General features: G+C 59.8%; 1 protein-coding gene across 1 annotated transcript in view; it reads left to right on the top strand.

Annotated features, from left to right (window-relative positions):
- Positions 1-11,274, top strand: part of LOC132809445 (serine-rich adhesin for platelets-like) — a 26,373-nt gene extending 15,099 nt beyond the window's left edge. Inside the window, exons 2-4 of the mRNA XM_060822562.1 lie at positions 1,402-8,759; positions 8,883-9,429; positions 9,590-11,274. Coding sequence (XP_060678545.1) covers positions 1,402-8,759; positions 8,883-9,429; positions 9,590-11,274 — 9,590 coding nt within the window. The remainder of the gene's footprint in view (positions 1-1,401; positions 8,760-8,882; positions 9,430-9,589) is intronic.
- The last annotated feature ends 1,749 nt before the right edge of the window (positions 11,275-13,023 follow it).

The following is a 13,023-nucleotide window of genomic DNA, read 5'->3' as shown; positions in this document are numbered from 1 at the left end:
AATCCACCCTAACCTGTACATCCCTGGGCACTACGGGACAATTTCCCCACGGCCAATCCACCCTAACCTGTACATCCCTGGGCACTACGGGACAATTCCCCCACGGCCAATCCACCCTAACCTGTACATCCCTGGGCACTACGGGACAATTCCCCCACGGCCAATCCACCCTAACCTGTACATCCCTGGGCACTACGGGACAATTTCCCCACGGCCAACCCACCCTAACCTGCACATCCCTGGGCACTACGGGACAATTTTCCCACGGCCAACCCACCCTAACCTGTACATCCCTGGGCACTACGGGACAATATCCCCACGGCCAACCCACCCTAACCTGCACATCCCTGGGCACTACGGGACAATATCCCCACGGCCAACCCACCCTAACCTGCACATCCCTGGGCACTACGGGACAATTTCCCCACGGCCAACCCACCCTAACCTGCACATCCCTGGGCACTACGGGACAATTTCCCCACGGCCAATCCCACCCTAACCTGCACATCCCTGGGCATTTGGGGACCATTGATCCCTTGTGAAACACGCACACACACACACACACCAACTTTGCACCGTCTGCCCCTCCCCCACCCTGTAGAAGCCGCCATCTTGAATGGGCGTACCCATGGGCTGCCAAGGTGGGCACATTCAGGACCCTCTCACATCAGACCACACCCCCTCCCCCAATGTCGGGCATCCCATCCGAAACGTGTCGCCCCCCCCCCCCTGCTTTCGCTCTCTTTTCACATTGTGATCGCTGCTCCCTCCACCCACGCCCGCCATCTCCTCCCTCCTCCCGGCCCACCCAGAACCCCACTCCAGTTAGACAACTCCCTCCCCTTCCTCGCACCAGGGTTCCTTCCTCCCCCCCTCCCCGCCATCTACTTACGTGATCTAGTTGCGGGGGCCCCCCCTCTCCAATCGACGCGTCCGACGTTGTGATCGCTATTTCCAAGTGGCTGGTCGCCGAGCCGAAACGTCGGGGGTGGGGGAAGGGTTGGAGAGGGAGCAGGGGGAAGGGTGGGGGGCTGTCAAGGAAGGTTGAGGGACGTAATAACTCCCCCTCCCCTCTCTCTCTCACTCGACGCCAGGACCCCACCCACCGCCCGAAACATGAGGAGGGGGCGGCCCCGGAAGACTCCCGCGCCCCGCTCAGGACGGACTCCCTGGTCGAGAGTTACTACTACATCAGGACGCGAATGGCCTACCCCTCTGGAGAAAGAGGGAGGGAGGAGGAGGAGGAGGGGGAGGAAGGGGAGGGGGAGGGGGAGGGGGAAGCCTCTGGAGGGCAGGGGGCGCCGACGCGCACCCCCAGCCCCCACCCCTTGGCAACGGGCTCCCCGGAACTTGCCGGGGAGGGGACGCCCTCCCCCCCTCCTCCTCCTCCTCCTCCTCCAGCCCCCCCTGCGGAGGTCGGGGGAGGGGTCCCTCCCCCCACCACCCCTCCCCCCTCCCCCCAGCCCCCCGAGGACCCGCAGTCGGCCTGGGAGCAGGTGCTGAGCCTGTACGGGGAGGGCCGGGAGGGGCCGGAGGGGCAGGGGGCGGCGCCGGGGAGCCCCCAGCCCTGGGAGGGGGGTCCCGGGGCCCCGCCCCCGCCCCCGCCCCCCCTCGACGTCCCGGCCTCCTGGGGCGAGATCCTGACCATCTACACCCGGGACGAGAAGTCGGCGGCCCGCCTGCTCCCGGGCTCCTCGGTGGACGACCGTTCCGTCTGGGGCCGGGTCCTGGCGGAGGGGAGCTGGGAGGGGCCGGGGGCCGGGCGGGGGCTCAGCGGCTCCTCCCCCGAGCCCATGCCCCGCCCCCGCAGCGGCAGCAGCGGCCCGCCCACCCCGGCCTGGGGCGGCCTATCCGACTGGGCCCTGCCGCCTGAGGTTCCCGCCAACTCCGACCGGGACCTGGCGTCATGGCTGCTCCCCGCCTCCAGCCCGGGATCGGCCGCTACCCTGGGCTCCTCCTCCTCCTCCTCCGGCCTGCTCCTCCTGGAGGGGCCCCGCACCTCCGACCGCCTCCTGCTCCCGGCCCCCGGCGCCCCGGAACGGCCGCCGGCTACAGGCGGTGCCCCCCCTCCGCTGACGGCGCTGCTGGCGACAGGCGGGCGGCCCCTCTCGGAGTGGGCCCTCCCTACAGGCAAACCCTCCCCCTTGGAACAGGCGCCGGCTACAGTCGGGCTGCCCCTCTCGGAGTGGGCCCTCCCCGCGGGCAAGCCCTCCCCCTTGGAACAGGCACCGGCTACAGTCGGGCTGCCCCTCTCGGAGTGGGCCCTTCCTACAGGCAAACCCTCCCCCCCTGAACAGGCGCTGGCTACAGTCGGGCTGCCCCTCTCGGAGTGGGCCCTCCCTACAGGCAAACCCTCCCTCCATGAACAGTCGCCGGCTACAGGCGGAGTGTCCCCTCCGCCGGCGGTGTTGCCAGCTACAGGCTTGCCTCCCCTTATGGAGTCAGCGCTCCCTACAGGCGAACCCTCCCCACCTGAGCCCGCGCTGGCTACAGGCGGAATGTCCCCTCCGCCAATGTCTTCGCCCCTCTCAGAGTGGGTGGCCCCGACGGGCAAACTCTCCCTGCCGGAACAGGCACCGGCTACAGGCGGACTGTCCCTCTCGGAATGGGTGCTGTCGATGGGCAAACTGTCCCCGCCCCAACAGGTGCTGACGACAGGCAGACTGTCACTGCCAGAGCCGATGCTGGCGAGAGGCATCCTGAGCCCCGCGGACGAGGTGCGGGCAACAGGCAGACTCTCCCTGCCGGAGCCAGTGCTGGCTACAGGCAAACCCACGGCCCTGGGGCCCCGCCTGTCCGCCGGCACCCTGACCCTCCTGGAACAGGCGCTGGCCTCAAGCCAGCTCTCTCCCCTGGAACAGCTGCTGGCTACAGGCAGACTGTCCCCACCTGACTATATCCTGACAACAGGCGGACTCTCACCGTCAGAACAGGCACCGGCTGCCGGCAGCTACCCCCCACAGGAGCGGGCGGGCGCGACATCCCCACCCCCGCAAACACCGAGCACAGGCGGACTGTCCGAACAGACGCTTGCTACGAGTCAACTGTCCCGGCCGGAGCAAACGCTGACGACAGGCGAACTGAGCGGGTCCCCGACGTGGTCTGAGTCGAGCCTGGCGACGGACCGGCCGTCGGCGAACGAGCACTCGGTGATCACAGTCATCCGTCTGGAGATGCTCAGGCCCCGGGACGTCCTGTCGACGGGCGACATCTCGCCGTGGGAGCAGCCCCCGGACCAACAGTCGCTCCGGGAGCACCCCCTCACCGCCCCCGCGGCGGGTGTTGGCGAGCGGCCTCTAGGAGGTGAGGCACCGACTCCGGCAGAACCAGCCCTGACACTGCCGACCAAGAGCACAGGCGAATCACCGCCGTCAGAACTCGCCCTGGGTCCGGGGGGAACATTACCGACAGGCGAAACGTTACCATCGGAACAGATCCGAACCACAACCACCCCGGGTGAGAGGTCGCCACCAGAACAGGGGCTGGCTGCAAGTGAGGCATCGCCACTGGGAAAGACGCCAACCACAGGCAAAGTATTACTGTCAGAGCAGGAGCCACCCCCAGGGGAACTACCCGCACCGGCAGAGACTGCAACTACAGACGGGCTTTCACTGTCAGAGGAGATCTTAACTCTGGGGATACTATTACTGACAGACCAGAAAACAGGCACAGGTGAATTGTCAACAGCTGAAGAGACCGTGACGACAGGAAAACTTTCCCTGTCAGAGCAGACACCGGCTACAGTCAAAATCTCACCGACAGAAGAGACTGTGACTACAGGTGAACGTTCCCTGCCAGAGCAGGCAATGACTACAGGCAAAGTCTCACCGACAGAAGAGATCATGACTACAGGTGAACTCTCCCTGACAGACCAGATATTGGCTTCAGGCAAAACCTCACCACCAGAAGAGACTGTGACTACAGGTAAACCTTCCCTGCCAGACCAGACACTGGCTACAGGCAAAATTCTACTGACAGAAGAGACCCTGACTACAGGTGAACATTCCCTGCCAGACCAGGTATTGGCTACAGGCGAAACCTCACCACCAGAAGAGACTGTGGCTATAGGTGAACGTTCCCTGCCAGACCAGGTACTGGCTACAGGCGAAATCTCACCGACAGAAGAGATCGTGACTACAGGTGAACTCTCCCTGTCAGACCAAGTGTTGGCTACAGGCGAAGTCTCACCGCCAGAAGAGACTGTGACTACAGGTGAACTCTCCCTGCCAGACCAGGTATTGGCTACAGGCAAAATCTCACCATCAGAAGAGACCCTGACTATAGGTGAACTCTCCTTGCCAGACCAGATATTGGATACAGGCGAAATCTCACCACCAGAAGAGACTGTGACTACAGGTGAACGTTCCCTGCCAGACCAGGTATTGGCTACAGGTGAAATCTCACCACCAGAAGAGACTGTGACTACAGGTGAACTCTCCCTGCCAGACCAGGTATTGGCTACAGGCGAAATCTCACCACCAGAAGAGACCGTGACTACAGGTGAACTCTCCCTGCCAGATCAGGTATTGGCTACAGGCAAAATCTCACCGACAGAAGAGACCATGACTACAGGTGAACTCTTGCTGCCAGACCAGGTATTGGCTACAGGAGAAATCCCACTGACAGAAGAGACCGTGACTACAGGTGAACATTCCCTGCCAGACCAGGTATTGGCTACAGGCGAAATCTCACCACCAGAAGAGACTGTGACTACAGGTGAACGTTCCCTGCCAGACCAGATACTGGCTACAGGCGAAATCTCACCACCAGAAGAGACTGTGACTACAGGTGAACTCTCCCTGCCAGACCAAGTGTTGGCTACAGGCGAAATCTCACCACCAGAAGAGACTGTGACTACAGGTGAACTCTCCCTGCCAGACCAGGTATTGGCTACAGGCGAAATCTCACCACCAGAAGAGACCGTGACTACAGGTGAACTCTCCCTGCCAGATCAGGTATTGGCTACAGGCAAAATCTCACCGACAGAAGAGACCATGACTACAGGTGAACTCTTGCTGCCAGACCAGGTATTGGCTACAGGAGAAATCCCACTGACAGAAGAGACCGTGACTACAGGTGAACATTCCCTGCCAGATCAGGTATTGGCTACAGGCGAAATCTCACCACCAGAAGAGACTGTGACTACAGGTGAACTCTCCCTGCCAGACCAGGTGTTGGCTACAGGCGAAATCTCACCACCAGAAGAGACTGTGACTACAGGTGAACTCTCCCTGCCAGACCAGGTATTGGCTACAGGCGAAATCTCACCACCAGAAGAGACCGTGACTACAGGTGAACTCTCCCTGCCAGATCAGGTATTGGCTACAGGAGAAATCCCACTGACAGAAGAGACCGTGACTACAGGTGAACGTTCCCTGCCAGACCAGGTACTGGCTACAGGCGAAATCTCACCACCAGAAGAGACCATGACTACAGGTGAACGTTCCCTGCCAGACCAGGTACTGGCTACAGGTGAAATCCCACTGACAGAAGAGACTGTGACTACAGGTGAACATTCCCTGCCTGACCAGGTACTGGCTACAGGTGAAATCTCACCACCAGAAGAGACTGTGACTACAGGTGAACATTCCCAGCCAGACCAGGTATTGGCTACAGGAAAAATCTCACTGACAGAAGAGCCCATGACTACAGATGAACTCTCCCTGCCAGACCAGACACTGGCTACAGGCAAAATCCCACTGACAGAAGAGACCCTGACTACAGGTGAACGTTCCCTGCCAGACCAGGTATTGGCTACAGGCGAAACCTCACCGACTGAAGAGACTGTGACTACAGGTGAACGTTCTCTGCCAGACCAGACACTGGCTACAGGCGAAGTCTCACCACCAGAAGAGACTGTGACTACAGGTGAACGTTCCCTGCCAGACCAGACACTGGCTACAGGCGAAGTCTCACCACCAGAAGAGACTGTGACTACAGGTGAACGTTCCCTGCCTGACCAGGTACTGGCTACAGGCGAAACCTCACCACCAGATGAGACTGTGACTACAGGTGAACCTTCCTTGCCAGACCAGACACTAAATACTGGTAAACTATTGCTGACAGACCTGATGCCGACTACAGGCGAAATTCCACCACCAGAAGAGACCCAGAGTACAGGCGAAATGTTGCTGGACCAGGCACAGATCACAGGTGCACCCCCTCCACCAGAACAAGCCTTAACTACAGACCAACAGTCACCATCGGAACAGATGCTGTCTACAAGTGAAGCATCTTCATCAGATCAGACACTGTCTACAAGTGAGGTATCACAGTCAGAACAGACACTGTCTACAGGTGAGGCATCCCCTGCAGAAGAGCCACTAACAGCAGACCAGGTGTCACCATCAGAACAGGTGAGAGCTACAGGCAAAATATCACCAATCGGACAAAAACTAGTCGTGGGTGCCTCAACTCCACCAGACCTGACATTGACTACAGGCGCACTGCTACCTTCAGAGCAGGCACCGACAACAGGCGGACTATCACCAGCAGAACAGACCCGAACTACAGGGGCGCCATCTTCACCAGAACACACACAGCTCATTGCAAAGGGATGGCCATCAGCAATAACCGTGGCTACAGGTGAACTTTCTCTGCAAGAACAAGTGATGGCTACAGGTGAAATATCACTGTCAGTGCAAACAGAGTGCTCAGATGAGTTGTCACCACTGATGACAGGGGAAATAACATTGTCCGAACAGACGCTGATTCACACCCAAGCTGCTGTGCCAACAGGTGAGCTGCCTGCTCAAGAACAGGTCCCAGGTACAGGTGAACTCTCAACATCGAATCAGAAGTTGTGTTCAGGTGAGGTCACACCGCCAGATCAGGCACCGTCTACAGGCAAACCATGCCCATCAGAAGATGCCTTGACCCCAGCTAAGCGTCCACCAATGGACAACGTCCTGCATCCAGGTGGACAATCGCCGCCGGCAGAGACACTGACAACAGGCGAAACAGAGGAGACTCTGCGTTTGGGTGACTCCTTGTTACTGGAACCCGTGCTCACTACAGGCAAGAGGTCACCATCGGAATGGAGCCTGTGCGAAGGCAAGGTGCCGCCAGTTGAAGAGTACCTGCCCACGGGTGACAAATTACCACCAGAACAGACACTGGCTACAGGAGAACTGACACCATCAGAACAGACACTGACTACAGGTGACGTATCTCCATGTGAACAGCCCTCAATGACAGGCGGAAGGCTGCCATCAGAACAGGCAGAACTAGAAAAGAGAGGGACAGCAGGTGAATTGTCACCGTCAGAACGGACCCTGTCTACAGGAGAAATATCTCCATGTGAACAAACCCCTACCACAGGCGGACTATCACCATCAGAACTAACAGTGACTACAGGTGGAATGTCACCTTCAGAACAGACACCGATGACAGGAAAGCACTTGTCACCAGAAAACAGACAGGCTGCAGGTGGAATGTCACAGTCAGAACAGACACCGACAACAGGCAACACATCTCCATGTGAAGAGATCACAGCTACAGGCAGAACTCAGCCGCCAGAACAGATGAGTACAAGTGAAACATCCTCCTGCGATGAGGCCGCAGCTACAGGCAGCACGCCATCAGAACAGCTGATGGCTACAGGCAGAATATCCTCCCACGAAGGGTTCATGGCTCTGGGTGGAATACAGCCAGAACAGTCGCTGGCTACAGGTGAAATATCCTCCGGTGATGAGATTGCGGCTACAGGTGATGCACCGTTGGAAGAGCCACTGACTACAGGCGAAATATCTTCCTGCGATGAGGCAGCAGCTACAGGTGGAACACCATCGGAACAGCCGTTGGCTACAGGTGAAATATCTTCATGTGATGAGATCGTGGCTACAGGTGGAGCATCATCGGAAGATGCACTGGCTCCAGACGGAACATCTTCCTGCGATAAGGCAGCAGCTACAGGTGGAGCACTGTCAGAACAGCCGCCGGCTACAAGCGAAACATCTTCCTGTGATGAGGCAGCGGCTACAGGCAGAGCACTGTCAGAACAGCCACCAGCTACAAGCGAAACATCCTCCTACGATGGGTTCGTGGCTCCAGACAGAATACCACCACAACAGTCACTAGCTACAGGTGAAATATCTTCTAGTGATGAGATCGTGGCTGCAGGTGGAGCGCCGTTGGAAGAGCCACTGACAACAGGCGAAACATCTTCCTGTGATGAGGCAGCAGCTACAGGTGGAACATCATCAGAACAGCCATTGGCTAAAGGTGAAATATCTTCATGTGATGAGATCGTGGCTACAGGCGGAGCATCATCGGAAGAGCCACTGCCTACAGGCGAAACAGCTTCCTGCGATGAGGAAGCGGCTACAGGTGGAGCACAGTCAGAACAGCCGGCAGCTACAGGTGAAACATCCTCCAGTGACGAGGCAGCAGCTGCAGGCACGGCACCGTCAGGACAGCCCCCGGCTACAGGCGATACATCTTCCTGCGATGAGACTGCGGCTACAGGCGGAGCACTGTCAGAACACCCCCCAGCTACAGGCGATACATCTTCCTGCGACGAGACCGCGTCTACAGGCGGAGCACTGTCAGAACAGCCCCCGGCTACAGGCGACACATCCTCCTGCGATGAGACCGCGGCTACAGGTGGAGCACAGTCAGAACAGCCGGCAGCTACAGGCGAGACATCCTCCAGTGACGAGGCAGCAGCTACAGGCGGAGCACTGTCAGAACAGCCCCCGGCTACAGGCGACACGTCTTCCTGCGACGAGACCGCGGCTACAGGCGGAAGGCGGCCGGCTGCAGGGGACGGCGCCTCGTGCCAGAGCGAGACCTCCTCCTCCTCCTCCTCCTCCTCCTCCTCGTCCCCCTCCCCCTCGTCCTCCTCCCCCTCCTCGCCCCCATCCCCCTCCTCCCGGGGTCAGGCGGGCACTGCCGTCGCCGCTGGCTGGGCCCGGCCGGAGTGGGGGCTGGCCCCGCCCGCCCCCTCGCCCGCCCGCCTGCCCCCGGCCAGCGAGGGCGGCACCCCGGGCAGGGGGGTCCCCCTCCCCCCCTCCTCCCTGGGGGCTGCCGGCCCCACCCCCGAGGGGCTGAGCTTGGCGGGGGCGTCGCCGGCGGAGCTGACCCCCGGCCCGGTCAGCCTGACCGCCGCGGGGGCGGGCGGGGGAGGGGCGGCGACGCCCGACAACCCGGGGGAGGGGCCGTCGTCGGGGCTCAGCCCCGCCCCCTACCCCCACCTCGAGGCCCCCTCCTCCGGCCACAGCACCGACGCCGAGAGCGCCCCCAGTGGCCACGCCCAGCCCGCCGGCCAGCCCCACCCCCCGCGGCACCGCCTCCCGCGGCCTACTCCGGCCCAGGCTCCGGCCTGCGACCCCTTGGTCATCGTCACCCTGTTCTCCCACCTGACCTCCAGCGGGGACAGCCCCTCCAGCCTCACCACCGCCTCCTCCTCCCGGGGGGAGGTGTCGGAGGGTCCGCCGGGCGCGGAGACCCCCCCCCCCCCCCCCCCCCTCCTCCTCCTCCCTCAGAGCCCTGCCCCTGCCCCGAGAGCGACCCCGCCCCCCCTCCCTCGCCCCCTCCCGTCCCCCCGGACGACTACGACCACGCGCTCTTCGGCATCCTCTACCCGCAGCTGAGGCGCGCCCCGGCGGTGGTAGTGACCGACAACGCCATGATGGAGGTGGCGGAGGAGGACCAGGAGTTCTGGGCCACTTTCTACTTTGGTGGCGGGGTGGAGCGGGCCCGGGGGCTGCTGGGAAGGCGCCTGGTCCAGGCCGGGCGCCGGGCGGTCCGCTGAGGCGGCCCACCCACGTCGCCACCATCGACGGCATCGCCGTCACCAACACTAACGTCAACGTCAACTCCAACATCACCACCATCGCCGTCACCAACTCTACCATCAACGTCAACTCCAACACCACCACCAATGCCAGCGGTATCACCGTCACCAACTCCAACATCAACGTCAACTCCAACACCAGCACCAACACCAACGGCATCACCGTCACCAACTCTCACGTCAACGTCAACTCCAACACCAACACCAATGCCAGCGGTATCACCGTCACCAACTCTAACGTCAACATCAACTCCAACACCAACACCAATGCCAGCGGCATCGCCGTCACCAACACTAACGTCAACATCAACTCCAACATCCCCACCATCGCCGTCACCAACTCTAACGTCAACATCAACTCCAACACCACCACCATCGCCGTCACCAACACTAACGTCAACGTCAACTCCAACATCACCACCAATGCCAGCGGTATCACCGTCACCAACTCTACCATCAACGCCAACACCAACACCAATGCCAGCGGTATCACAGTCACCAACTCTACCATCAACGCCAACACCACCACCAATGCCAGCAGTATCACAGTCACCAACTCTACCATCAAGGCCAACACCACCACCAATGCCAGCGGTATCACAGTCACCAACTCTACCATCAACGCCAACACCAACACCAATGCCAGCGGTATCACAGTCACCAACTCTACCATCAACGCCAACACCAACACCAATGCCAGCGGTATCACCGTCACCAACTCTAACGTCAACATCAACTCCAACACCAGCACCAATGCCAGCGGTATCACCGTCACCAACTCTAACGTCAACATCAACTCCAACACCAGCACCAATGCCAGCGGTATCACCGTCACCAACTCTACCGTCAACTCCAACACCAACACCAATGCCAGCGGTATCACCGCCACCAATTCTAACGTCAACATCAACTCCAACACCACCACCAACATCGTCACCAGCACCATCACCGTCACCAATACTAACGTCAACGTCAACTCTAACACCACCACCAATGCCAGCACCATCACCGTCACCAACTCTAACGTCAACACCAACTCCAACACCACCACCAACATCACCGTCACCAACTCTAAAGTCAACGTCAACTCCAACACTACCACCAATGCCAGCACCATCACCGTCACCAACTCTAACATCAACGTCAACTCCAACACCAACACCAATGCCAGCGGTATCACCGTCACCAACACTAACGTCAACGTCAACTCCAACACCACCACCAACATCACCGTCACCAACTCTAACGTCAACACCAACTCCAACACCACCACCAACATCACCGTCACCAACACTAACGTCAACGTCAACTCCAACACCACCACCAATGCCAGCGGTATCACCGTCACCAACTCTAACATCAACACCAACTCCAACACCACCACCAATGCCATCGCCAACGTCAAAGCCATCGCCGACGTTATCACCAACACCACACGATGGCACGTCTCCCCTGAGGCACCCCTCCTCTCCCCTTAGCCGAAAGCTCGGACGGAGAGAACGAGAGAGAGAAAACGAGAGACAAGAGACGCCGGCCAACATTCTCCCCCGCCTTACTCTGGGACGGCGTGCGCTGGGCTGGACAGGGAATGGCCGCGCGAGGACACGTCCCCCCGACAGACCCCCTCCCGCCTGGTGGAGAGCGGGAGAACGAGAGAGAGAGAGAGAGAGAGAGAGCGGACAAGAGGAATGGCCGCCAACTCCAACAGGTCCATCTCGTCCCTGTCTTACTGTGGCGGGGAGGGGTCGGGTGGAGTGTGAGTGCGAGTGTGGGATCCCCCGCCCAAAAACCTCCTCATTAAAGCACGTCTCTGCAGAACGCTTCGGTCTCCTCCTCGCGTTCCTTCCTTCCCTCTCTCCGAACCACGCGTGCAACACGGGAAAGGGGGGGTGGGGAAAGGTTTCCCGAGGGGTCAAGGTGACCCCAGGGTGGGGAGGGGGTGGAGGCGCAGGGAGACGGGAGTCCTGGGTCGGAGATCATAAGCGTGCGATGGATGGGCAAGGAGCTGAGACAAAGGGCCGAGCGGTCTCATTCCCTGACGCAGAGTTCCTGCCGTGCGGAAACAGGCCCTTCGGCCCATCAGCTCCACGCCGATCCCTCCGAAGAGAAACCCACCCAAACCCATTCCACATTACTCAAGGTTCAATCCCCACGGCCAATCCACCCTAACCTGCACATCCCTGGGCACTACGGGACAATTTCCCCACGGCCGACCCACCCTAACCTGTACATCCCTGGGCACTACGGGACAATTTCCCCACGGCCAATACACCCTAACCTGCACATCCCTGGGCACTACGGGACAATTTCCCCACGGCCAACCCACCCTAACCTGCACACCCCTGGGCACTACGGGACAATTTCCCCACGGCCAATCCACCCCAACCTGCACATCCCTGGGCACTACGGGACAATTTCCCCACGGCCAATCCCACCCTAACCTGCACACCCCTGGGCACTACGGGACAATTTCCCCACGGCCAATCCACCCCAACCTGTACATCCCTGGGCACTACGGGACAATTTCCCCACGGCCAATCCCACCCTAACCTGCACATCCCTGGGCACTACGGGACAATTTCCCCACGGCCGATCCACCCTAACCTGCACATCCCTGGGCACTACGGGACAATTTCCCCACGGCCAATCCACCCTAACCTGTACATCCCTGGGCACTACGGGACAATTTCCCCACGGCCAACCCACCCTAATCTTCCTGTGTTTGGATTCCTCACATGATTCGGATGTGAGCATAAGAGGGACAGTTAGTAAGTTTGCAGAGGACCCCAAAATTGGAGGGGGAGTGGACAGCGAAGAGGGTTCCCCTCAGATTACAACAGGATCTGGACCAGATGGGCCAATGGGCTGAGAAGTGGCAGATGGAGTTTAATTCAGATCAATGCGAGGTGCTGCATTTTGGGAAAGCAAATCTTAGCAGGACTTATCCACTTAATGGTCAGGTCCTGGGGAGTGTTGCTGAACACAGAGACCTTGGAGTGCAGGTTCATAGCTCCTTGAAAGTGGAGTCGCAGGTAGATAGGATAGTGAAGGCGGCGTTTGGTATGCTTTCCTTTATTGGTCAGTGCGTTGAGTACAGGGGTTGGGAGGGTCACATTGTGGCTGTATCGGTCAGTGCGTTGAGTGTAGGAGTTGGGAGGGTCACGTTGTGGCTATATTGGTCAGTGCGTGAGTGTAGGAGTTGGGAGGGTCACGTTGTGGCTGTATTG

The sequence above is a fragment of the Hemiscyllium ocellatum genome, unplaced genomic scaffold (genome assembly GCF_020745735.1).
Source record: "Hemiscyllium ocellatum isolate sHemOce1 unplaced genomic scaffold, sHemOce1.pat.X.cur. scaffold_1204_pat_ctg1, whole genome shotgun sequence".
NCBI classification, from domain to species: Eukaryota; Metazoa; Chordata; class Chondrichthyes; order Orectolobiformes; family Hemiscylliidae; genus Hemiscyllium; species Hemiscyllium ocellatum.
This window is presented reverse-complemented; position numbering and strand designations above follow the sequence as displayed.